Here is a 26,146-nt window from a genome sequence, read left to right on the forward strand (position 1 = left end):
ACCTCAAAGCAATAGGAATATGGCACATAATGGTATATCTTACTAACATTCATAGCTTCATTATGCACATAATATGTTTTGTGATAAATCATGTCTTAGTCAGGATACAGAGTAAAATGATAGCTGTTTCCTGATATTAATCCCACCAAACTAGATTTCCATTTCTAAAATGTAAACTAGCATAGCTGCTATATGCTGGGGATACTGCAATGTTTACAAGTCATCATCAAGAAAAGTCGACAGCACAAGCCCTTGAACAAATTTGCATCTTTGAGCCTTCTCTTTTAGGTCCTCATCTGACAGAGGAGGCTGTTTAAAGACTCTGCATTATGAAGCCAAGTAAGTCAGAATAACGTTTTAGGTACAATGATGCTTCAGAAACATGAAGTAAAGGCAATATACGTGGGCCTTGTTATGAACTGACCATCATAAAATAAAGAACAGCTCATGGAGCTGGTGCTAATGGATCAATTTTTATAAGATGGACATACCTATCAGCCAAACCCTCATGGGAGGGCGCTGCCATAAGGGTAGTCTCAGCCGAAGATAGAGGTTGGACAGAAGAAGGTTCATCAACCACCTTTTGCATGAATGAGGTTAACAGTGGATCAGTCTCCATACGAGAGGAGGAAACCAAAAATGAGGATCCACCAAGAAAGGATTGCAGATTCCCTTCTTTCAACTCTTTTCTTAAAATGGAAAATGACAAATTGGATCCTCCTCTTCGAAATCTTCTCCTCCGCTGCACGTAATGCTCAAGTCAAGGAGAGCAATAATCTGCAATGCTAATATTTGCATACAATTTGGAAGAAAAGAAAATTGGTGGTTATAAAAAGTAACAAGTTCTTTAGCATTCTGGTATCTTCCGAAGGATATTTTAAGAAGGCTTCCATGCTGCACGGTTATATGGCGAACCAAGTCTGCTCCAACTCTTTTAGCACAAACAGGGCAGACCTGCATGGATAAAAATCCATCTATATAACAACCAAGATGTATTATTCAGACAAACCCCTACAGCTCTCACACATCGACATGGCCCAAATGTTGGCTGCATTCAACTAAGAAATTTGTAAAGTCCAAGCATAATATTTAAAAAATTCAACCTAGCGGCAAAAGGTACACTAGTTGACATTCATAACCACATCTTACCAATATGCATCATGACATTTATAGCAAACCGATAATGGTACGGCATGATTATGCTCTCAAACGGAACGGAACACCATAGAAACAACGAAAAACGCCTGCTAACACATTATAAATGTGCACTCATCCATTTCTTTGTGACTTAGATTCTTTCATCAGATCACAACATTCAGTAAATAAAATGTAACGGGTTATGACTCTGATCAGAGCATGCAAAACAAAATCTTCATGAAGTGTCTTACTCCCTATTATTCTTTTGGGAGGCATTTTCTATCTGGGTAGACCTTCAAACAAGTAAACAAATCCGAACATCACCCAACTTTCTGCAACAACAGGCCAAAATCAAGTCCTAAGCACTGATCATTATAACATATGAAAAGTTCCATTCTCTTACTCAAAAGTGCTTCACCAATGCTCACGCTCTAACAGATTGTCCGCAATTTACAAACTCTCATATAGTTGCACAACTAATACAAGAGTGCATGCGATCCAACCCCGAATTGTAGCCCATATACACACAAACAAACACTAAAACAAGAATGAAAAGAGAGCAGTAATGTCTTGGTACCCCATTCTTGGCTTCAATGGCATGCTCTTCATCAATATGACAACAAAGCCCCACAATATCAAAATCTTCGGCACAAAATGGGCATAGAAACTCAGGCCTCTGCTCCTCTTCACCCTCGTACTCTTCTCCATGATATACATCTGTAGAATACCCTCAAAAAACCATTAGCATCAAGTGTACATTATAACAATGCATGAAAAGAAATATACTTATACATCTTAAACAAATGACAACAGTTTGCAAATTATTTAAAACTAAAAACCGCACACTAAAACGTTCTGCAAAAGAAAAGATCGCAAATTTTCTATCATGCTTCGTTTTGGGAACCCGGAGCTATGACAAACAAAAGTTCCACAATTTTGTTACGAGTAAAATTACACTAAAAATGAATGGGAAAAAGAAAAGTTTCAATTTTCCTTCTCATTTCTCGCACAAAACTAAGTTTCTATATGATGAACCCGAATAGAGCATTGGGTTCCCACTAAAACAATAACCCAAAACCTTTCCAGTTTCCAGGTTCCTTGAAGAGAACCCACAAGCAGAAATTAACAAAAACTAAAGCAAAAAATTCCAAAAATTTACATTGATACAGATATAAAACTTCCAAATTTCACACGAAAAATAGTTCCAGACCACGTATTTTGTTTCCAAAATCACAGCAGCTAAGAAACACGACGAACAAAAAAAAAAAAAAAAGAAATCCCAATTCCACTAAATTTCCTAAAAATTATTTAACTCCTTGTAAATTCTGAAGAAGACCGAAAGACAACATATTTTTTCATCGAAATCAGGTAAAAGGGTTGATAATTCAACAAACCTGATCGAGATTGATAGCGCCTAGAATAAGTAGAAATCCGAGCCCATGAATCAGAGTTCATTTTTTCTTGAAAATATTAATATAAAAAAACCAAATTACCAAAAGAGCTTCACTCTCAGAATTCTATAGAACCCACTTGCGCGGAAACACACACACACACAGACACACGCAATCTACTCAAACTAAGGGAGAAATGAAGACATATAACTCTACATGTGTGTGTTGTGTGTGTGTGAGTTTTGTGTTTATTAAAGCTGAAGAAGCGAAGCTTCTGAGAAATTAAGGAAGAGAGGCAGGCAAGTGTGAAGCTCTCCACCACGGTATTCCTCAAGGTCAGACACGTCGGAACTTATATACTCTCCGTTCTCTTGCAGAAAAGGCGTTGCATTTGCTTGAATTTGCGGGACTGCCACTACCTACTAGTTTAATTACTGGACTGTACAACCTTGTGATGCGTGATGTACTCTCGGAGTTTGTGTGGTGGATTATGCACTAAATTGAACTATTCACATATTAAATTTTGTCCATAAATGTATTATAAATTCAATTTTATGATATTTATTTATACGTGGTTTATAACAAGTGATATTATCACTATATATATACATATATACATTGTAAATGAAGCTCCGAAAAACGAGAGCTCTATACGATAAATTTTGGACCCTCTCCTCATCATTATAAATCAAATCCATAAAAAAAGAGTTTTTGAGCAATTATTATTAATAATGCGTTAAAAAAATACACAGTTCCAATTAATATGAACTATACTTAAAGTTTGGGTCGAAGTAAATGCCAATTCTTAAGTGGAGACCTGTAAAAAAGGCGTTAGCACTCCGACGCCCAAATTAGTATCGGATTTAGGAGAAAAATAATCGTAAAAAATAAAATATAATACAAATTGTGATAGAGCAAACAATTTCGTAAAATAAATCATGTAATAGTGCAATTCGAATGCTAAAGCAAGAAGGGAGAGTGGTTTTCTAAATTTTGGATAGAGTACCCGTAGAAGGATTAAAGGTGTCCCTGTTGGTGGATTAAAGGTGTCCCTGTTGGTGGATTAAAGGTGCCCTTGTTGGAGGACTAAAGAAGGCATCCCTGTTAGAGGACTAAAGAAGACATCCCTGTTGGAAGACTGAAGAAGACGTCCCTGTTGGAAGACTGAAGAAGACGTCCCTGTTGGAGGATTGAAGAAAGCGTCTCTGTTGGTGCATGGAAGAAGGCGTCCTTGTTAGAGAACTGAAAAAAGCCCTATTGAAGGACCGAAGTAGCGTCCTTGTTGAGGGGTGCTAAAATGATAAATTGAAATAAAAATAAAAATTTCGTGAGTAAAATATGACAAAAATACAAATTGAGAGTTGCATTAAAATAGCAAGATAATTTTCAGCTTCTTCAAGGTATGTTTGTTGGGGAATGCTGCCTATATTTATAGAGAAGGAATCCCTCTTCGTAGGGACTTTATGTTATGAGCTGCATTTCAGAAAAAGATGGCAAAAATTTGGGAATAAGGCTCGATCTTTTCTCCTCCTTGGCTTGAGCAACACGTCTTTAGTTGAGGGAGGATTCCTTTTCCATGAGGATTCTTACTTTTGTAAGGAGCCCTTCTAGGTCAAGGAATTCAGCTTCTTGGAGACGCTTTCGTTTTCCTGAACTGGGGTTGGCAGGTGGGTTTGAGGTTCGGTAGGCCTTGTACCAAGCCTCCTTCTTGGGCAGAACTGGGCTTCCCTCTTGGGCTGAACCTAGTAATTTTTCAGCGGACTATCCTCATGATGTGAGCCTCCTAGAATTTTAGGAGCCTCTTGTTTCTTTCTTTTTTTTGGATTGTTTATACCAACTTATTTTTATGCACATCAATGAAAATTAAAATTTTTAAATTTAAACAAAATAAAGGTGTTTGAAAATATAAATGAATGTAAAAGCAATAAATTGATGAGAGAATGTTGTTATTCTAGATTAAAGTATTTTTATAAATAATTTAAAGTTTTTTATGAATTTTGGGGTTTTGCTTGTAATTTATATATATTCTGAAAATAGGGAGTGAGGGGGGGGGGGGGGGTTGCTTGTATTCATGAAATGCGTGGTCATAGAGATAGGATTGAAGTGAAGAGTGGGACGTGATCATAGGATTTCATACGCTGTCCTTTCATCGTCTCCAGCTGGGAAAAAACAGCTTATCTGCCTCTTAACAGACAATAACATACATACATATGAGTGTGACTGAGAGAGAGATGTGTTGGGCCGCTAATGGGCTCAGATATATACATTGCCATATCCCACTTGAATTTCATGAAGCATAGAATAGGGCATAGGGGGATGCAAACCTCATCATCTTCTACTCAAGTGATAAGGACAAAATGGGGCGGGGCCCACTAATACCTCAAGTACATTGCTCTATTCGCCTTGTAGCTTCAGGTGGGCCCAATTATTTCCCCAGTAACACGTGTCATCATCTCATTTAACCTTGGGACGGTGGGGGGTGCCATCCAGACTTCAGTATTACCCTCTGTCGGTGCCAACTTGAATACTGAAACAAATTTGGTTCAACAAATAAAATTAAGGATAAATTCAACTTATTCCTAAAGTTAGATTAAGATACATAAATATTTTTTATTTTTTAAGAATACCTTCTAAAATTATACTTTTAATTATAAGTACGCTTCTATTCAAAAATAAACCTTATCAAACACCTCATAAAAAGCATTAAACTAACACTCTTTAAGGAGTATACTAAAAAGTTAAAAAAATACTCATACTTTTTACTCTAATTTTAAAAATATCAATATAATTTATTCTACAATTAAATAAATCTATATAAAAAACTCGTACAGTTTTTTTCAAAAAAATATGAAATAAGATATTAGTATTACAATCTTCATGTAGGGCGACCATAAGAGTCGTCTAACGCCTACTAGGGGGCCATAATCACTATTCAATGAGTGAATTCGTCACTTGAATTTACATAAGTGAAAGATGTTTAAGTTAAGGATGCGAACTCGGAAATTGAGTTTAATTATTTAGGTGGAATGGGAAATAGTAAAGTATTAAGTGGGGTGCAATTTTATGGTCCCATCATTTTGATTTCTCACACGTAAAGATGTCACAATACTAATAATGAAAAGAAATGATGCATCAACTTAACAACAATTATTCAGTATTCATTGAACTCAATTTCTTATTTTGATGCTTTGGTCTGTGCTTTCATTTTCAGAAGATGCCCCAACCCCTATTCATTCCTTGTCTCTTTCACTACTACACTTTTTCAAACCTAATTAACTACCTCTTCTCTAAACTAATGTTCGAATATTAATATTATGACGTTCTGAGTTCAAATCTTTTAAATATTAACATACATCGAATTTTATAATAAGTGCATATATGTTTATCTATGTCCTCCAATCGTATTCCTTAATTTAAAATTATAAATATTTGAATATCGATATAACCCTCGAATTTACATTTCTTAATAATTAAAAAAAGTTGCAAGTTTTGAAATTTTAATATTGGTATAATGATATTCAACAAAATGAGTAAGGTTAAAATATGGAGGGAAGGAATATTATTATTAGTCAAATTTGATTTGCGGTATGCTCTCGCAAGAAATAAAATGTTTTTATTCCTTGTCAAAAGAAAAACACAAAATATTCTCGCAAGATTGCATTGCACATAAAAGCCCACATAAGTGCAGGGAATCTGCAGACGGAAATCAAATTCCCTTCTATTAAATCAATGTAAAACTCACTTCAAAAAAAAAAAAAAAAAAATTAAACCTTTCCATTTTTTTTAATTTATTTGCAAAGGCATGGTATCAAATTTATCACCAACGTACCCTCAAAACAACATTCTGTGGTCGGTTTTACATTAATCTTATTCTTGCTCAATACTTTTGCTATCTGTCAATACTTGTTTGCTCAGTTGGTAAAGACGAATCACTCTCGATTTTGATGAATATATTTTTACAGAAAAGAAAAAAAAAAAAAAAGGGTGAAGAAACTACCCCAAGTCGAGTAGGGCAGCAAAGAGGAAAGTAATTGAAGCTGAAAAAACGTGGGATTGAGGATTTGGGCAGCTTTATTAGTTTCATAAAGTTGTGGAAAATTAAATGAATGTACTGTAGTAATGGTAAAGTCACAGTTGGACTTATTTTTAATTAAACACGCTTGTTAATATAAATTAGACCACTAATTGCCTAATGCCTACCACTATCTTCATTTATAACTATATATAAATCAGGAGAAAATTAAATTTGATGTTCTAATATACTAGTACATTTATGTTATAATTAATTTAACTCATCATGCTCTCCTCCATACTTTATAAGTCTCCTCGGTTTGACTTATATTTTAATTCAATTAATTAATCATCTGTAAATTAATTTTAAAAAAATAGACTCGAATTATCATAAGCTTATAAGTGGTCAGTCGCAATAATTTTTGTAATTAACAGAAATAAAATTGAATTGAGTTTGTTAAGATTCTTAAAAACAAGATACTTTTTAATGGGCTAATTAAATAATTCTTAATTATGGAATATTGAAATTAGTTATAAAAAATGATACTTTTGATAATTAAGTAATAAAAAAATAGATTGCTTTTAAGTAATGGTGTGCATTTAAAAACAGTGTGGGATGGGAGTGGGATGGCACTAATCATTCCAAGGGCCAAACTGCAAAAAGGGCACAAATTTGCAGGGAGGAAAAAGTAAGTAAAGAAAGTAGCACGGACTTTTTTTGTTAAACTCTCCCCCTGAGTTCCACGTGGTGTTGTCCCATTGGCTGGAGCCATCGCGCGTGAAGCAGCGCTCGGTTACACACACATATTCTCCTCCTCCCCTTAAAAGCATATCCCCCTCAGGACTGCCATAATTATATTATTATCCTTTTTTCTCATTAAAAGGTCAAAAATCAGTGTTTTGATTAATTAATAATAAGAAAAAGTATTAAGTAAGTAAAAAACTAAAAGCAGTCATTATGACAATTTACCCTTAACAGTTAAAAAAGTAGTTATGACATGTAAGGGAGTGGGAGTTGACACTACTCCACTTTCCACGTTACTTTAAATTACTTCATTCCCAATCTATTGTTCAAGAACAAATATTAAATTATAAATTCATGAAATTATATATATGTTTTGAATTCTAAAATGAAAAACGGTAAAATAATTTTGATGTAGGGGTTATGTCAAGATTTTGAAAATTTATACAAATGTCTCCACAACAACAAAATACAATAAAAAATAATTCGATGATAGGTCAAGAGTCATGCCCTTTTTATTCGGGTTGTACTGTAACGATCTGATTTAAATTCAAGCATGTACAAACTCGCGATGGCTATTCTATCGTCTTTAAATCAATGGGTTCAAATGAAATGGTATAAATTGGAACATATATAAATATTAGACCTCAATGCCCCAAGTAGGACTTTTGTCCCTATATACTTTTTCTTCTGTAACCTTGCGGAAGGATTTAATAATTTCAAGGATTATAATAAGGGTCTTCTTAATAATATTTGACGATTGCGACATAACAAGATTCAAACTTTTGTAAACTCAAATTAGATCCTAAGCGAATTTATCATATTTTGTTTTTGTTTGAAAACATAGTATAAAATCAAGAGTTTGGACAAAAAAGAAAAGACAAAGATTCAAGAAACGATTATGCTAATTATAACTACTCCTGGACCGTTATTAGAATGTCTTAATTAATAATTATTGTCACATAAACTCAAACTTTTGAATATCACCCATAATGCAAATTAAAGGGGGTGTGTGTCTTTTAAGGGATTCATGGGAAACAACAAAGTTCATGTTGATATATGTTCCTTTGACCATATTACCTTTTTTCAGACGCTTTCTCCTAACCAAATGTAATTAATAATAATAATAATAATCATCATCACCCTTTAATTAATCTAAACATAATTACCTTTAAATATTATTATGTCCAACTGCGAAGCAAATGGTACAACAACAGTACGCCTTCAACGGCGCCGTAATCTACTTGTCACTTTTTTGCTGTCTTTCGACATAATATTTCCTTCTTCCACAGGAAGCGTGTCGTTGCTAACACGACATTAACACTAAAAGTGCAAAACCGTAGACGATGATGAGCATTCTTTTCTTACAATATTTTGGTAAGGTGTAGTAATTGAGATTAATTAGAAGAAATTAATAATGGGTGATGAAATAAAATAAATAATGTAGTCCCCATCTGGAGAAAGTGGGTGGACAGTGGCAATGCTTGTATTGATTAATGGAGAGATGTTATGTAATAAATGCACATGACATGACATGACATGCAAGCATCATCATGCTCACCTTTTGCTAACACTATCACTAATCAATTATAAGCATGTGCTTAACACCTAATTAGCCCCTACTTAACACCAATTAAAACACCTCTAATTACACAATTACATACGTCTTAATTAAACCCATTCTCAAGCCTGAGTTTTCAAAACTATTCTAACTAAAAAAAATCTGAATTTCTTAATTAATCTTTAAATTGTATATTTTATTATTTCGAATTAATTTTGAATTTAATTTAAGAAGTTGTCCCTCTATATAAATATTAGTGGTAGAATAAGAGAGACTGACATCATAGTTGAATCAATTCAGTGCTATTATTAGCACCTAATCAATTAATATTTAATGGCATATAACAGTTATAGTATATTTTTAAGGATATTGAAATGTAGTAAGTAAAGCCAATCAACTTTTTGTTGGTCCAATAAATGAAAACAAACATATAATGGTTTGGATGATCTTATGTGTCTTATCAAACTATACTAAACTCAACATTCCATACCTTTTCTTTTCTTTTCATTCTTCAACTTTAATTTTAAATGGTCCTTTTTTTTTTGATTTTGATTAATATATTTTGTGACAACCCTTCTTACAAAAAAAACACGATAACATGAAAATGTGTCTGAATTAGGATGTTTTGTAATAATTTATTTTTAATGTAAAAATATATAGAATATATTTGAATCCTGATATTTGTGATAACTTATCGTGCAAAAATACTACACTATTTGAGAGGTACCATAAATTACTTATAAAAAGAAATACAATTTGCATGGATGACTTTATTTCACTACTCATTGACAAAGCAATTCCCATGGAGATAATAATTGTACTATATTACTTTATAATTTTAATTAGGAAATAAATATTATAATTATCAAAAAAAAGATTTATTATTATTATTATTATTTTGTTTTTCCTTTGGCTGGCGCTGGCGTGGGGTTAGCTAAGCTCATATGTGAGCTGGATCCACACTCCATGGAGCGACCCACTACCAAATGAAACCCCCACCCCCACAAAAAAATTAAAATAAAGAAAAGTGAAAATGAAAAACCTACACATAAAGATTAATCCCAATAAAAAACTGAGGGAAGAAAAATAACTAGTTCAAGAACAGCACACTAATACAGCCCTCAATGTCCGAAATCTCACCTATGAGCGCGCACACGTATATAAAGCAGAATATTTTCTTCCCTTTTCTTCTTCTTACTTAGAAGAACCCCTCGGAGGAAATAATTTCAAGTTCAAGTTTGCAAATTGCAAATTCCCCATTTTCCACTCGATTATATCCTATGGTTAATTGTGTTTCCAAGGCCTGGGTATTAAATCCGCGAGAAAGAAGTTGAGAGAATATGTGATTTCTAACGTATTTCCCATCCGGGCTTTGTTGTTTGCATGCAAATTTTAACTTGTTTTTGGTGAATTTTGAAGAAAAAATGGATCTTGGAGTGAAACCCGTGTCTTTTACAAGTTCAAGTGCTTCTTGGAAGTCTGCCGACGGAGTTCCAGACCAGTTTCCGGCGGGTCTGAGAGTGCTTGTTGTGGATGACGACCCCACTTGTTTGAGGATCTTGGAGAAGATGCTAAAGAATTGTCTGTATGAAGGTAATATTTTAACACAGACATGCGTGTGTTACGCTTTATTCTGAAGCAATTAACTGTTTCTGGTAATCTTTTTTCGCATAGTTAAATTTTTTGTGTGTATTTTTCTGGGCTTTTATGTGTATACATACATAACAGATCTTGTATCACAACTTCCTATTCTTATAGGAAATTTTGCATTTTGGAGTTATAATTGGGTGATTGACTAGGGGAAGTATGGAGGGAGGTTTGTGAGATGATGTGCAATGGGCTTATGATTCCATTTCTTTGAGGGAGAAGGGATTCTTGAAAATTAGGAAAAATTGGTGGTTGACTTTAGATCTTGTGCAGAGCTCCTAATGTTTAATTTTTTGCATCCATTAGCTTTATATGTTTAATCTTGGACTAAGGTAAAATATTCGATTGTATTTGTTGGGTGACTAATCTTAACTATTTGTGTGCTTTTCTCCAGTTACTACATGCAATCGAGCAGAGGTTGCCCTTAAGTTTCTCAGGGATAACAAAAATGGCTATGACATTGTTATAAGCGACGTACACATGCCTGATATGGATGGTTTTAAACTTTTAGAGCATGTTGGACTCGAGATGGATCTGCCAGTTATCAGTCAGTATTATTGCTTTGTGCCCTTCACTCGACTTGTAATTAGCAATAATAAGTTACATCTAACCTTGGTTTTTTCTCCTCGTCTGGTTTTGTATTTTTTTAGTGATGTCGGCGGATGATAGCAAAAATGTTGTGATGAAGGGTGTTACCCATGGAGCTTGTGACTATCTTATAAAACCAGTTCGTATGGAGGCATTGAAGAACATATGGCAGCACGTGGTTCGGAAGAAGAAGCATGAGTGGAAGGAAAAGGATTTTGAACAGTCAGGAAGTGTGGATGAAGTGGAAAGGCAGCACAAACCACCCGAAGATGTAGATTATTCCTCGTCGGCTAATGAAGGAAATTGGAAAAATTCCAAGAAAAGGAAGGATGAGGAAGATGAAGCAGAAGAAAGGGATGATTCATCCACATTGAAAAAGCCACGGGTTGTTTGGTCAGTGGAGCTCCATCAGCAATTTGTAACTGCTGTTAATCAACTTGGAATAGACAGTACGAAGCTTCTTCCTTCTTTTCTTCGTCTTTAGCCATTCCTGTTGTTTTCTATCTATTTTGCAGAGCTTCATTATCATCTTCTGATTTTGGTAATCTGAAAATTTTTAATTTGCTGGTGGCTCATGCAAAGTCCATCTGTTCTTAATATTTATCCAAGTTTTCCTTCTTATGGTTGGGAATACAGAAACAGCTTCTGTGGAGGGCTAGTGGACTGTAGTATTTAGAACTTGAGCACCACCCAAGATAGATTGTTGAGATCATTTTGAAAAAATATGTTGGTGTTTTCTAGTATTCTGAAATAAATTTGTTTCTTCCTTGAACTTCATTGTATAATAATCACAAGAAGATTGCAAATGCGTATACCTAGAAAACCAAATGAATTTTTTCATTTTCTTGCATCCTATTTATTGCTGCATTTTGAGTTCATCCATTTAGGAGTAAGGCCTATGAATAACTGTGATTTCTTGAATATTGATATAGATGCCACTTTGAGTACTCAACTCACTGCCTTCTACTGCAAGATAACCAGAAAGTAGACCTGAAAATCTCCGTTTTAGATCATTTTATTGCCTCAAAGGTAGTGACCTTTGATAAGATTGTTATTCTTATTCTACATTTCCATAATGATAGAGACAAAATGATTACTTAATGTAAACGCCCTGTTGTAATGAGTTACTTTGTGCTTATTGGCCAATGTGTGTTCCTGCTGTCGTATGTGTACAGACAGATGTGCACTTTGCATTTAGAACAGCATTTTATTTTGGATTCCTTTGCATGCATGGTCTTGCTGTCACGTACTTGTAATCATTATTTCCTACTGTTTGATTATTGCAGAGGCTGTTCCTAAGAAAATCCTGGAATTAATGAATGTTCCTGGTCTTACAAGAGAGAATGTTGCAAGCCATCTTCAGGTTGGGCAGCTGTAGTTTGATTTTTTGTTCACAAGCTAATCTGCTGAAGCACCTTGCTCGATCGTTATCTGAACTATGCACTCTTTTAATTATTTTTACCTAGATATCTGAAATCCATTTCCTTTGAAAGTTAACAATAAGCAACTATTCTTTCAGAAGTATCGCCTGTATCTCAGAAGGCTAAGTGGTGTATCGCAGCATCAGAATGGATTAGGTAGCTCTTTCATGGGACCCCCAGATGCGCCATTTGGACCAATGTCTTCGCTCAGTGGTGTTGATCTTCAAGCTCTTGCTGCTTCAGGCCAACTCCCACCCCAAAGTCTTGCTACAATTCAGGCAGCTGCACTTGGTAGGGCTGCTACAAAGTCTGCCATACCTGTACCTCTCATTGATCAAAGAAATATTTTCAGCTTTGAAAATCCAAAGTTAAGGTTTTTGGATGGGCAGCAACAACAAAACAATAACAGTAAGCAAGTGAGCTTACTGCATGGAATCCCGACAAATATGGATTCAAAACAGCTAGCTACTTTGCACCAATCTGCGCAGTCCTTTGGTAGCATGAATATGCATGTCCACTCCCAGGCAAGCCAAAGCAACTCCTTGCTGACTCAGATGGTTCAACCGCCGTCGAGGGCTCAAATTTTAAACGAAATCAATGGAAGCCATGCGCTGAATTTGCCATCATCTGCAGGTCAACCTGTTTTGTCACAGGCAGTTCCTAATGCTGTCTTGGGCCAGAATGGAATTGAGAATGTTCGTAGACCAGCATTTACTTCTGTTTCCCAGCCCTCTACAGTTGTAGATTTCTCAAGGAGTCAGAGCACAGAGTTTCCAGAGAATAGCTTTTCGCTTGTGAGTAATTCAGGAATATCGAATCTCACTTCTAAGCTTCAAGATGAAGTTAACTCAGAAATGAAAGCATCTAGAGGCTTTGTTCCTAATTATGATGTTTTCAATGATATCAATCAGAATAGAACCCAGGATTGGCGTTTGCAAGACGTTCGATCAACTTTTGAAGCCCAGCAACATTCAAATGGACGAGGCAGCCTGGATGTTTCATCATCGGTTTTAATTCAGCAACAGTTCTCTTCTAACCAGAAGAGTGGACAAAACAGGATTCCACCTGTTAGGAAGGCAGCCTTCTCGGTTGCAGATGGACTTGGCAACACTTCCAACATTGGTCAGCAGCTTAGCTCATCTTTAGTGGACAATCCATCAAGGATTAAGGCTGAAAGACTACCTGATATGGGCTTCCAGAATGGCCTTTTCTCTGAACACTTTGGCCAGGAGGATCTCATGACAGCAATTCTCAAACAGGTTAGCTTCTTTACTTCTGACCCTGAAACAACTTGTATGAGTATTGTTAATATGAATAGTAAATGACTAGATCTGTTCTCTAATACTAAATTTTCTTCACGGCAGCAGCAAGGAGGCATGGAACCCATTGAAAACGAGTTTGGCTTCGATGGGTACCATCTGGATAATCTTCCTGTATAGCATGCCGGTTTGCTGTAGCTTAGTGTATTTAAGCACTTTGTACATAGCAGCTGAAATTGACCTCTTGTCATCAACCGCTATAAGTTCTTCGTCGACTGCTTCCAGAAGTAGGATCTTGGTACTGTCTTTGCTTTATTATTCTAGTGTGAATAGTTTGCCAGGTTTCTTCTTTCAAAATCAGAAACACAGAACAGGAAAGAGTTGATCAGGTGGATTATCAGCTGTTGAAGATGAAGGAGAAATGCGCATGATATGCAAAGCATACCGTGCAAAATTTTTGATTGCTTTAGCTTTAGGTAATTGTAGTATGAACATTGTACCGGGGGGATTCTGGAAATTTCTTCTTATTGGGTGCTCTTCTACTTAGGTGTGAGATGACGTACTTACCTATCATCAAACTCTCGAGTCTTCTCTGATTGAAATAAGATGTTTTAGCAGGATATGTATGTAGTAAACAGATTGATCTGAAGAATTTATCTGCTGGTCCCTCATATTCTTGAAGTCGTTGGTGTTAGCTACCGTATACCTGTTTATATCATGTCCAATTGTTCTTCTGGAATATTGATGTGGTTTTTGCTGCTTTATTACAAACAAGATTATATCAGTACATCCAGCCAGTTGTTTGAACCTATTAGTTGTATAAGTCTGCGGAAAAGGGGTTTCAACAATGCTAGTTCTGAAGTGAAAAAATTGCCATCTCTGCTGTTGTTTCATTCAGATGGATAACAAAATTTATGTTGAAAACCAAATGAAACCTCCATTTCGTTCATCATTAACCCGTCATGAGACATTAATAGCAAAATATTCAAACCTTAATCAATCAAACCCGGAAAACTTTACTTCATGATGTTTACAAAATATCAAACAGTATGCGAAACTAAACTATATGTATATTACAATGCCAACTTCAGATATTCTTCTAAAACAACAAATAGCCCCAGTTAAGTACCAAAAGTACTTCCCAGACTTCTCAGTTAAAATGTTCCTCAGAGAGGAACAACGATCTTGATCAAATAACCAAAAGAATGAACCAATAACCAGCCATGTACCGGATCGTACCTGCTCCCTCCGCTAACTATTGCTGCATGAACATGAAAAGAAAAACGAGCAGAACGAATGACAAGAAAACAGATGAGCCCAATCTGTCGGAATTGCTTGTTGGGAGTAGTTTGGGTAGTGAGCACTCCTCCCCGTTGAAGTACACTTTTGATGGAAATCCATCGCCAGCCGGGATGTTAATTCCTGGTGTCAACTTTTTCGTGAATGAGATCACAGACTGCTGTTTTCCAGGGACTCTGGGATCCTTCTGGGGATTAGCCGCGTCCGTTTCAGCCACCAGATAGTTCAATCCTGGAAGACCCTGCATGAAGATCGTGTTGTTGACGCCTTCTAGTGTGGTTCCATTGAAAGAGTAGACTGCTTCAAAACCAGGAGCCGCTTTGTCCAACTCCACTGCAGTAAACCAATCAGCAAAAGCAAAATCGTCCCAGTTGAAGATTGTGATTCTAGCAGACCATCCACCTCTGAAGTCGGTGAACAAATGCCAGTTCAAGCTAACACCACAATTATCACTACACGGCAGAGGGTTTGGCACAGGAAAATGATGAAGATCAGCCCACGCTCGGGCCAACATACTACGATTATCAAACGGGACCAGGAGAGCCTGAGATGGAAGGAGGAGGGCTGGGGCAGTACTGCTACATGTTCGATCAGTGTTCGCAGGACAACCACAAGCACAGGTTTGACATGGGATGATGGACTCATTATAGTAAGCAGAAAACGACACACAGCATCGGGGGCTGGATCCCTTTGCTTGTGTGATATTGCAAACTACTTGCCAGCTTGCCATTGCAGCTGAGTCAGGCAACAAGCCACTTGGATCAGGGAATTGGCTGGGACTTACTCGAACAGGCGGCCCACATTTATAATCCGGGTTGAGTCTGCCTTTGATTCCCCAATTCTGTGGTGGAATAAGATAGGAACGGTTGAGATTAGGTGGCATCTTGAAAACATTGAGCTGGAATGCTGATTTTGACTTGCTTGGGTCCATTGCAGGTGGCAAGATAGTCCCGTTCCTACAGCAAAACGGTATCATTCCCAGGGTTGTGTCGTTGGTCTTTTCTAGAGGGAGGTCAACTATGGTTGGCCTTCTATCACAATTCAAGGCGTTGGAGAAGTCAAGATCCTTGTAAAACTGTCCTTGTTTGCCAAAAACACAATCTGATGTATCCACCACAGAGGGGTAGGCTCCCTTCATGGCGAATATAAACTCGTCTTCCATCCAATCCCAGCTTAGCTGCCAGTTGTCGAGGCGGCCAAGGGGGTTGTGGTTTTCAATCATAACCTGCGCCCAGTAACTGGACTCGTACGTTCTCGTCACATCATAGATGATGGTGAGATCACCATTTTGACGCGGTAAAAATTCTCCATCTATCGTAACATTGGACTTGAACTTGGGGTCTCTCGTGCAGCATACTTGCAATGTTCTATTCCCTGGAAAAACAAGAGCAGCCATTCAACATCTCAGGATCATACAGCAAAGGTATATGACAGGGTAAAGCGAAAACTTAATCGAATAAACTTCGCACTATATTCCAGAACTCAAACAAAGTTCCAAATTTCCATTTTTTTTTCTCAAACAACCAAACAATATTTATATAAGAAACATACAATAACAATTGGAGAAAATCTCTATCTTATCTCTGTTTCTATCCCCATCAACAATGTAAAAAATCATCATATCGAGCTCCTAGTCCTAATCAGGTCAGTCTTATTGCATCACATGACCTCATAAACAGCACTAAGTGACATCGTTCATTTCTCATAAATCAAAATCAACATAAGTTATATAACCAACATAGTATGATATTCTATAAATTTCAAATCTTCCTCAACATTCAAACAGTCGAAAGAAAACCAAATTCCAAACCAAGCAGAACCACAGAATTCATTCATTTAATTCTGAAAAACTAATATAGAGGTTTTAGCTGACCTGATCATTCATTACATTCTAAAATACTACGAAAAGACAAGTCTTTAAACATCCTGCACTAATCCACTCCACCAAACATTAGAACTCATCAATCGCTCCGAAAATAAATCCACACATAGAAGGAACCTCCCAAGACCAAACCTTCACCCGGTTGGGAATAAATCTCATGAACCAAAGACCTTTTGACTTGGAAAGGAGGGGGGGGGGGGAAAGAAAGACTACAGTACTACACACATATACTACTGACCTTGCATAGTGGGTTTGGGGCAAACCCACCCATCATTCACCAAAGAAATATTCGTCGGCATAGGCGCATCAGGTGGGGCGACTCCGAACTGGGTTCCCACCAATTCCACCCGAGCACTCATCTGGGTCAAGTCCCCGGCCGTCTCAATAGCCGTTTTCAGATCCGGATTGGGGAATCCTGCAAAAACCGTCCCGTTCCCTACACTCCCTGGAATAGAATTCCCATCAGCAAGCACGGCGTTAGAGGCAGACACCAAGTACTCATCGTGCTGAAACCCAACGAACACTCGCCAAGACTTGAGGTCTTCCAAATCGTTGTTGAGTATGGAGAATGCGGACTCGAATCGATAAGCCTGGCGGGTGGGATCCGACTTGAGTATCGGGGGTACTCTTCTTCCGGTGGAGTAGGAGTAGGAGAGGAATATCCCGTTGCAAGCGTCGGAGGCAGGTGGTGGGGCTTGGGGTTGGGCGGGGGGCCGGGTCTGAGCTCGGGCTTGGCCCAGAATGAGGAGAATGAGGGAGGAGAGGAAAAGGGAAGTGGCTGCCATGTTCTCTGAGAATGAAAGCAGAGCGTGTTTCAATTCAAACTCATGACAATGAATGAAGAGAGAGAAAAATTTCTTGCAAACAAGATTATAGTGAGAGAGAGAGAGAGAGAGATTAATATGTAAAGTGTGGACGTATAGATACAGAGAATATGTATAAATATGTTGGGGGGGGGGGGGGGGAGGGAAGCAGCAGAGTTGCAGCAGAAGGAAATGTGTGAGACGCGGTAGAGGAAAGACAGCTTAGTACAAGCTGTAATTGGTAGTAGTAGATTAGTAGTTCCATTCCATAAGCAAGAAAGAAAAAATAATCTGTTTTTTTATTTATTTATATATTTTCATTTAGTTCTTTAATTAATTAATATATAAATAATGTGTAATTAGTGTGTTTCCAACAGCTACCCCACACACACTCAACTATTCAACACGTAAAGTTAGATTTATTATATATATATATAAAATAGGGAACGAAAACATGAAATTGGGGTTGAATTGTTTTGAGGGTGTGGGACAAGGGAGATGGAGATCCGTTGAATTTTGAAATTTGAATTTTGAATGGATGTATAGTGGCAAAAGTGGAATTATGAAAAAAGTTTTTTGTTTTTTGAAGATGAGATGAGTTGTTTAGTTTAGGGTTGGGGGCTCTTTTTCGTTCTTCCCTCTTAAATTAATTAAAAGAGAATTGCAGTGATTAATTATACAGAAATGAGTATTTATTAATTACAAGATTTGACCAAATCGACAACAAAAATGTGAGTGGGAAGGCAAAAGCATAACTCACATGTCTGGGGCACGTTGTTGATTGTCCGTAGATCATCCCAAACCCAATTCCAAATAAAATAATAATAATAATACCAAAGGCGAACAATTCCGGCCCAAGCTAACCTTTTTTGATATGTGGGCCGAACGTAGGCCCATGAAGCATGTCGAGTCCAAGCCCATCAATACTAGTTCCAAATCCAATAATATTATAGTCTAGAGTTGAACGTTTTTATATGATACAATAATTATTGTTGAATTGGGGGATGAGTGGGACCCATCTCCATCTCCATGTCTTTACAATTTTAATTCACTACAAATCCACTTTTCTACCTACCATTCCCATTATTCATAAACCCCAAAAATCCAATCACTCAAACACTAAAACCAAAAAAGAAAACCCCAACATCTAACATCTCTACTATACTCTATACCCATCCCTATGATATAACATCACTCCACTCCTTTTTCCCCTAATTATTATTATTAAAACTCATTAAAAAAATAAAAAAACAGAGGGGATGGACCCACTATTTTATTTGAAGAATTATTATATTTACATCTCTTGATTTATGACAAATTATTTTTATTTTTTAAATATTCATTATTACTTACACAAATCATCCCCATTTTTTTGAAAATTACACACATTCTCCCTAAAAATATTAATATCATTACACAAAAAATCTCTACTTTTTAACTGTCAAGAGTAATTTCTCATAATTATACAATAAATAAATAATAAATATAATGATCCCTTTATTTTATTAGATCCTTGAAATGTTGATAAGGATAGAGAAGGAATGAGTTTGCAACAGGGTGGAAAGCTTGGTTTGGTCGGTGATTGTAATTTCTGAAATGCCTTCTCCTACAATTTCCTATTTCTAATTCCAGAAATATTTACCATCACCTCCTTTGTAAATCCTTATCACACGTAAACAAGTCCCATTATGCCCTCCCCCCAAACGCTATTTCTCAATAAAATTCCATTCGTAACTCTAAAATTAATTTAATTTATTAATATTTTTAAATCAATCAAATAAATAAAACAGATTGTAGAGTTACATGCATGGAATTTGAATTTTAAAATTTGAATAAAAAACAAATAGTAAAATGGATATATTAATAAAATAGTAAATCCAATCTGTCAATGGGGGATTCTGTATTACATTAATAAAAAGTAATATTCAGATTGAATTTGATGGCATGAGTTGAATAATAGGGAAGGGCATGATTGGAAATTTAGCAGCATTTGTTACGTGTGAAACCCCAGTTTCATTGGTCCACGTGTGAACCAACAAAACCCATAATACTTAACACATGGAGTCGGAAGAAGAATCAAGAATTTTGATTTTCCACCTTTATTTCTTTTCATTTTGTAAATTGAATTGACAAAAACACCCTCCATTGCATTGGAAGTAGAGAGATTGACAAAAGCTCTTTTGTCGGTGCCCACCTTTTTTCCATCTCAAAATAATGACGATGATGGCATTCAAAGACAGATGTTGTTAGTCCCAAAAATTTTAATTTAAATTGTGTTTTAATATATTTAAATTAATTATATAATTAATTTAAAAAAATAACTTATTATATAATAAAAATATTTTATTTATTTTTGTTATTAATTTGATTCTATCAAATTTGATTTGAATAAAAAAAATTCAATTAACTGATTATATTCCCTTTGATTACCACTTTTACCCTTTTCTTAATTCCTCATAAAGACACATTGTGTAGCTTCTAAGCCAAGAGACTACAATTACTAATACCACTCCACTCCACTCTTTACTCTCTCTCTCTCTCTCATCATCTCAAAACTCCTTTTTCCTCCCACTTCCCATTTCCTCAATTTCTGCAGAATCAATTTAATTTTTCGATGCCCTTTTAATTATTTTTCAAGAAAATGTGGAGAAAAGTTGATGAGCATCATCATCTCAAGTTGTTGTTCCTGTTGATAGTGTTAATTGCATCAAGAAATGAGGGCTTGGTGTTGGTGATTGCCAAGAATGATACTTACACCACTACTGCAACATGGGTGGGATCCAAGTACCAGATTGAATGCACAATGTGCTCAGCTTGTGACAATCCATGCACCACCCCATCTCCGCCACCGCCACCGCCCTCGCCTCCTCCGCCGTCCACCACCCTCAACTGCCCTCCACCGCCATCTCCTCCTCCTAGCTCAGGCAGCTACTACAACTCACCGCCCCCACCAACACCTTACACATACTACTCACCACCACCGCCTGGAGGCGCCACCTACTACAAACCACCGCCGCCTCCTTACCCCACAGGACCGGTGCCGCCGCCTCCAAACCCAATTGTGCCTTATTTCCCTTACTACTACTACAACCCTCCACCGCCGTCATCATCTCCACCACCATTATTCAAGAAACTTCACTCAACTTTCTTGATCATCATCACTATGCTAGCTTTTCTTCACTAGTACATCTTTTATTATTAAAGAAAATTATATAATCTTTTTGCTTTTCACTTTTTCTTTTTTCTAGTCCAGAGGGAAAAAACAAAATGAAGAATGTGAAGAAATAATTTGTCAGATTCACAGATCTTCAAGATTGCTGAGGAAGGATCTTCAGATGATGGCTTCCACGATTATGTGGATTTCCAGGAGTGCCCTTCAACCCCACCATGATGATGAAGCAAAAAGAGGAGCAATTGTGGGCTTTTGTGGAAGAAAAACACTTGGAGAGTACAGAAGCTCTCTCTACTCTCTAACTCATCAGTGAAGTCATCTGTGAATTCTTGACAATTTATTTTAGCTTTATTAATGTGGTGAGTAAGTTTTACAAATTTTTATAGGGTTGTGAGAAAATCAGTCAATTTTGCATAATCTATCAAGTGTCAATTATGATTTTTCTCCATCATTCTTTCATATGTGGGAAAAGATCTCATCAAACATTGTGTTAAAAATCTTTACATCAATTATTTCTTGAGTGGGTGTGTGTGTGTTGAAAGTTGATGTTAGGTGGTAATCGGGATCCAAGATGAGATGACGAGTTTTGTGAGAAAAAGAGAGAATAAAGTAGTTGTCTTGGATCAAGAAACCTATTGGGCATATGACTCTGCAACTTTCTACGTACTGCTGTCAACAACAAACACTCATCAGTACAATCCAATCCTACCAACCTTTAATATTTATTGGAAAAATACATTTTAAAAAATGGATGGGTGATCGATTAACTAGCTTGAGATTATAGTATTATAGTTTATGTAATATTTTTAATTGAAATATTTTTATAGAAAAAAATAAAAGTGTGTGTAATAATGAGGTGTTTGGGGTGGAAATTATTCGGGAGGATTAGGGAAAAGGAAAGTTGGGGGTTAGGTGGAAGGCAATAAGTGGGAAGAATGCAATTCATATATTTAACCACACTTTATTATGCTACTCTACTACCATTTTATTATGCTTCTTCTTTCAACCACACCTTTTTGGTGTGAAAAGAAAACCAAGTAAATGTCCAATTATATAGAAATATATCACTTCTACTTGCTTCCACTCTTAATTACTGGGCATCAACTTCCACTTCTTTTCATTTCCCAATCCTTAGTTTTCTCCAAAGTAAACTAAGAATGCATATCACTGTAATAATACCAATATCGATCGACAGCAAGAAATTAGAAACTCGTCAAGCAAAACCCATGATGCTAATGAGCCCCATCCTCAATTTATTTCAAACAAACAAAGTTTTACAAGGAAAATCAAATGTGTTGGGCCTCCTTACATTTATTCAAATATGTTAAGCATTTGGTGCCAAGCTTTATGTATAGTCTAGCCAAAAATGGGCCTTTATGAGACCAATACCATAGACATTGAAGATTACATAAATTAAAATATATACAAGGCCATTAAAGGCCTATTAAATTGTAAATAAATAAGGTAGGTAGTTGGGTCATCATATTTATAGCCCAAACCAATTCAACAACCTACTTATTTTAATTTGAGGGGACAACACTAATGACTTTTTTGAGGTTTCTAACTCCACTCCTCCTTATGCAATGGGAATAAAGTTGAGGTATGTCATGTGTCATATCTAATCCATTATTTTTTATGATATTAAAATTTCTTTTTTGCTTCACCTCAAAATTATTAATTACATGTAAACACAAACATAACTTATCCGCGACCAGTTGATGAAGATCATGAAATAAAGGCATAAGTTATATAATAACTCGCAAATGACACCAATGCTGACTGGTCAATCTTGTAGACATTCACAGATCATGGCTGGATTGGATATGCGAAAAGCCTCATATTATAAACTTCACTCGAAATCTATCAATCTCGGGGACTAGCCAAAACTTTGTAGCAGGAATCTTATGTGTGAAAGATTCGAATATAGAGGGAATTTATGCAGATAGCTTGTTTCTTGGTAATAGAAGAGAAAGTTGACATGTCATGAATGAAATCTGTTTGATGATGGTCCAGCTACCAGAAAACTACTGTTGAATGGACGCAATTTGAATTCTTGGATTGCAGTAAAATATCATGATAATAGTAGCTAGTGTTTTGAGTTTTTAGTAGACTATAGACCTCAAGTCATCATCAATCATGAGCTGGAGCTGTAGCTGTAGCTACACTCCTATTTCTTTGATTGCCTAATCATGCTTTGAAATTCTGCACTAAACACATACAATACCTTACATCACAAAACCAATTACAAATATTATAACCAAAAATTAAATTGGAACAACTTTGATTTATGCTCTCAAAAGGTACACTTGAAAAGCCCATTTGAGCTGTTTCTCCTTGTTGAAATTAGGGGTGGGAGAGAGGGGAAAAAGAGTACAACTACTACTGCAACGAGTACACACATCCTAAGCATAAACAGAGCCACACGATAAAGCCATCAAAAGAAACGCAGCTTGCTCTTCCTCTCCCAACTTTCTCCTCCTTGTAGTGTTTGATCTTGGTCTCTGCAACGCTACATCTCTACCAAATGCCCACAACTTCTTCTTGAATGAATCACCAATCTTCCCCGTACTATCCCCACTGCTGCTGCTACTACTGTTGCTGCTGCTGCTGTTGCTTTGATGATGGCTCGTGTTCTTCCCACTTGTTGATTTCTTTGTTTTCTTTTCTTCTTTAGCAACGCCCATCAGCGCCCGTCTCTTTTTCCGGCTCCGAATCCCACACGCGTTGCACAGTGACTGCAGGCAAAAATACAAAAAACCACATTGAATCAGATCACATGATATATAAAATCAAGAAACACACACTCAGCACATGCAACGACATCCCCACCTAACACCAAACGTTTGAATCCACCAAACCTTCCAACTCACCTTTTAATTTTTGCGACATAGATAAAAACAAGTACTCACAATTCGACTTTTTTATGGGCCCTAAACATGTGTGACCACACGTGCGTGTCACGTGAAGCATAAAAACTGTGATGTAATTAAGATACACCAACACCATGCATCTTACTGCGTTGAGAAAACAAACACAAGAACGACTAGATATAATAATGGTTGTGTATGTGTGTATATATGTATGTATGTACCTTGGGTCCAGCAGGACCACCTCTCCATAGGGGAGTTTTTGAGGTGCCACAATCAACACAAGTCTTGACGTTTGAGCCGTCAGATGAAACCCTATCCGGGGTTGGTGTTTGGCTACTCATTTCTTCACACTCTGAACCCTGTAAACCACCAACCAAAAATCGAAAACCATTAATTAAACTAAACCTGATCATCGCATCCTAATCAAGTTCAACTCCATGTTTAACTAGAACGTGAACCAAAAGAATTGAGAAAAGGAAAGGTGATGATTATCAATCATGATCACTTACTTTATCACTCAGATCCATCATTTGCGAGGCTCTATTCGAAGATCTGAGGCAATCCGAGACGGAATCCTTGGATCAATTAACAGGAAAAAGAACTTCCAGCCCAAGAAACAACTGATCAAACCAAAGCTACTAAGATCACACCTAAGAAGCGCGATGATTCAAGAAAAAGGAACTTTGCGATTGAACTCAGAACTAGCCAGATCACGAAATACCAGATAACACCAGGAAAAATGAACTAAAATCCTAAACTACGATCAAGCAAGTGACTGCTAACTGAAAAGAGAGAGCTGCAGCAAAACTAAAATCCCTAGACTACCGCTTTCTATCAATCTCTCTCTATACGTACACATATAGCTACAGAGAGAGAAAGGTGGAGAAGGGTTTTAGTGAAAGGTCGGGAGTAAAGCAATTTGGCTAAGATTGAGATGAAGCAAAAACCGACACGCAGAAATTCTAGAGAGAGAACGTGCAATTGGGGGCGATTGCGAAAAATTTTTTGTTGGGGGGTTTATATATAAGTATATGAAAACCCTAAGGCGCGCGGGAGACGGAAAAGACGAAAAAGGGCTTCGGTTCCAAAACTTTTTTGTACCCCGCCAAATTGCTGGGTGGAAGGCGCCACGCCAGTTTCCCCGTTTTCAAGTGGGGGTGTTTTTCGGAATTTGAGGAATATGTTTTGGTGTTTGCCGCCATACCAAAAGTTTCTAGGGTTTCTTACATTCCATAGGCACCCACATAACTTTACTACGTGACCAAATTTAAATTTACTAATAAATTATTTTCCACGTCAAAAATATAGTTTTGTTGGCTTTTTCTACGGGCACTATTTTTTAGGAAAAATAAATTATATTAATAAGATTTGGTCCAATCAAATCAATCACAAAGTAAGTATAGTACACTTGTCACGTAATTAATTATTTTTTTTAATTGTACATCAATCACACAACATATATATTATTTGTCATACAATTAATTTAGGTATGAAATTCTGAAAAAATAGTTAAATATCACACACAAATTCATAAGGGAAATTGATTTATAAAGTAATGATCAAATTCATTTATACACATTCCACACTTTATTTTTAAATAATTATTACAAATCACATTAGTATCACTAGTGAGCAACTCGTACAATAGCATACAATCATATTTAAATTAATTTAATCATTTATTTATTTAATAGAAAGAATTTGATACGACTTCGTAATGTATTAAAAAAACTCAATGTTTAACTTACAACTTAAGAAATAATAAAAGAATTTGGTCTTAACTAGAGAAAAAAAAAATGCTATTTTGGTAAAAATTTCGTGTCCATATGTACGGTGTGGTGTGGTGTGGTTGATTGATTTAAGAAAATTGTAAAGTTGGAATTGGTGGGAAGATTTGTTACCGAAAAAGTGCAACTATTCCCACCTCATTAACAACACAAACACACGTGACTCATATAATATCTTACCTTGTAAAAGTGAGTAACAAGTTATTATTTTGCTATATTCTTCCTACCATTTCACAAAAAAAAATTGATATATTATTGATTTATAACTTTCATATATGTTGAATCGTGGATTGAACACCAACATTATGATACAGAAAATTTCAAATATTTAGAATATAATACGACACCAACATAAGAAGTAAAGAACGAAAAAAAAATATTAAAAAAATAGAGAAATAAATTGATAGGAAAAAAAAAAGTATTTTTACAATCTTCATAAATGGTAAGTCAAATTTAGTTTGTTTTTCTTTTTTTCTTAACCACCATATTTCTTAAATTTATTATATAAAAAAAAAGCATAGTCGCGTTATAGTGTTGAAAGTGGTGTCCCTTCTTTTTTTTAAAAAAATAAATGGA

At 36.1% G+C, this 26,146-nt stretch overlaps 4 protein-coding genes across 6 annotated transcripts; 1 reads left to right on the plus strand and 3 right to left on the minus strand.

Moving 5' to 3' along the window:
* Nucleotides 1–20: 20 nt before the first annotated feature.
* Nucleotides 21–2,885, minus strand: LOC105178922 (protein DEHYDRATION-INDUCED 19 homolog 4). Its single transcript, XM_011102515.3, has 5 exons — nucleotides 2,532–2,885; nucleotides 1,715–1,854; nucleotides 877–954; nucleotides 492–748; nucleotides 21–322 (listed from the first exon to the last, which is right to left on the minus strand). The coding sequence occupies exons 1-5, from the start codon at nucleotides 2,590–2,592 to the stop codon at nucleotides 214–216; spliced, it is 645 nt and encodes a 214-aa protein (XP_011100817.1). The 5' UTR covers nucleotides 2,593–2,885; the 3' UTR covers nucleotides 21–213.
* Nucleotides 2,886–9,911: 7,026 nt separating this feature from the next.
* RR2 (response regulator 2) lies at nucleotides 9,912–14,438 on the plus strand. 3 transcript variants are annotated; one of them, XM_011102512.3, is made up of 7 exons: nucleotides 9,913–10,435; nucleotides 10,884–11,036; nucleotides 11,140–11,526; nucleotides 12,364–12,440; nucleotides 12,597–13,292; nucleotides 13,410–13,757; nucleotides 13,863–14,438. In XM_011102512.3, exons 1-7 carry the CDS (start codon nucleotides 10,267–10,269, stop codon nucleotides 13,935–13,937), a joined length of 1,905 nt encoding a protein of 634 aa, XP_011100814.1. In that variant the 5' UTR covers nucleotides 9,913–10,266; the 3' UTR covers nucleotides 13,938–14,438. The 3 variants fall into 3 exon arrangements, with proteins under 3 accessions (XP_011100813.1, XP_011100814.1, XP_011100812.1); XM_011102511.3 differs by having other exon boundaries at nucleotides 9,912–10,435; nucleotides 12,597–13,757; nucleotides 13,866–14,438; XM_011102510.3 differs by having other exon boundaries at nucleotides 12,597–13,757.
* Nucleotides 14,439–14,749: 311 nt separating this feature from the next.
* Nucleotides 14,750–17,856, minus strand: LOC105178918 (COBRA-like protein 7). The gene is made up of 2 exons (XM_011102509.3): nucleotides 17,177–17,856; nucleotides 14,750–16,430 (listed from the first exon to the last, which is right to left on the minus strand). The coding sequence occupies exons 1-2, from the start codon at nucleotides 17,721–17,723 to the stop codon at nucleotides 15,013–15,015; spliced, it is 1,965 nt and encodes a 654-aa protein (XP_011100811.2). The 5' UTR covers nucleotides 17,724–17,856; the 3' UTR covers nucleotides 14,750–15,012.
* Nucleotides 17,857–23,164: 5,308 nt separating this feature from the next.
* LOC105178917 (GATA transcription factor 15) lies at nucleotides 23,165–24,793 on the minus strand. Its single transcript, XM_011102508.3, has 3 exons — nucleotides 24,293–24,793; nucleotides 24,005–24,142; nucleotides 23,165–23,648 (listed from the first exon to the last, which is right to left on the minus strand). The coding sequence occupies exons 1-3, from the start codon at nucleotides 24,311–24,313 to the stop codon at nucleotides 23,316–23,318; spliced, it is 492 nt and encodes a 163-aa protein (XP_011100810.1). The 5' UTR covers nucleotides 24,314–24,793; the 3' UTR covers nucleotides 23,165–23,315.
* Between the last annotated feature and the right edge of the window lie 1,353 nt (nucleotides 24,794–26,146).

Source organism: Sesamum indicum, linkage group LG10, assembly GCF_026168435.1.
Source record: "Sesamum indicum cultivar Baizhima isolate 11 linkage group LG10, ASM2616843v1, whole genome shotgun sequence".
NCBI classification, from domain to species: domain Eukaryota; kingdom Viridiplantae; phylum Streptophyta; class Magnoliopsida; order Lamiales; family Pedaliaceae; genus Sesamum; species Sesamum indicum.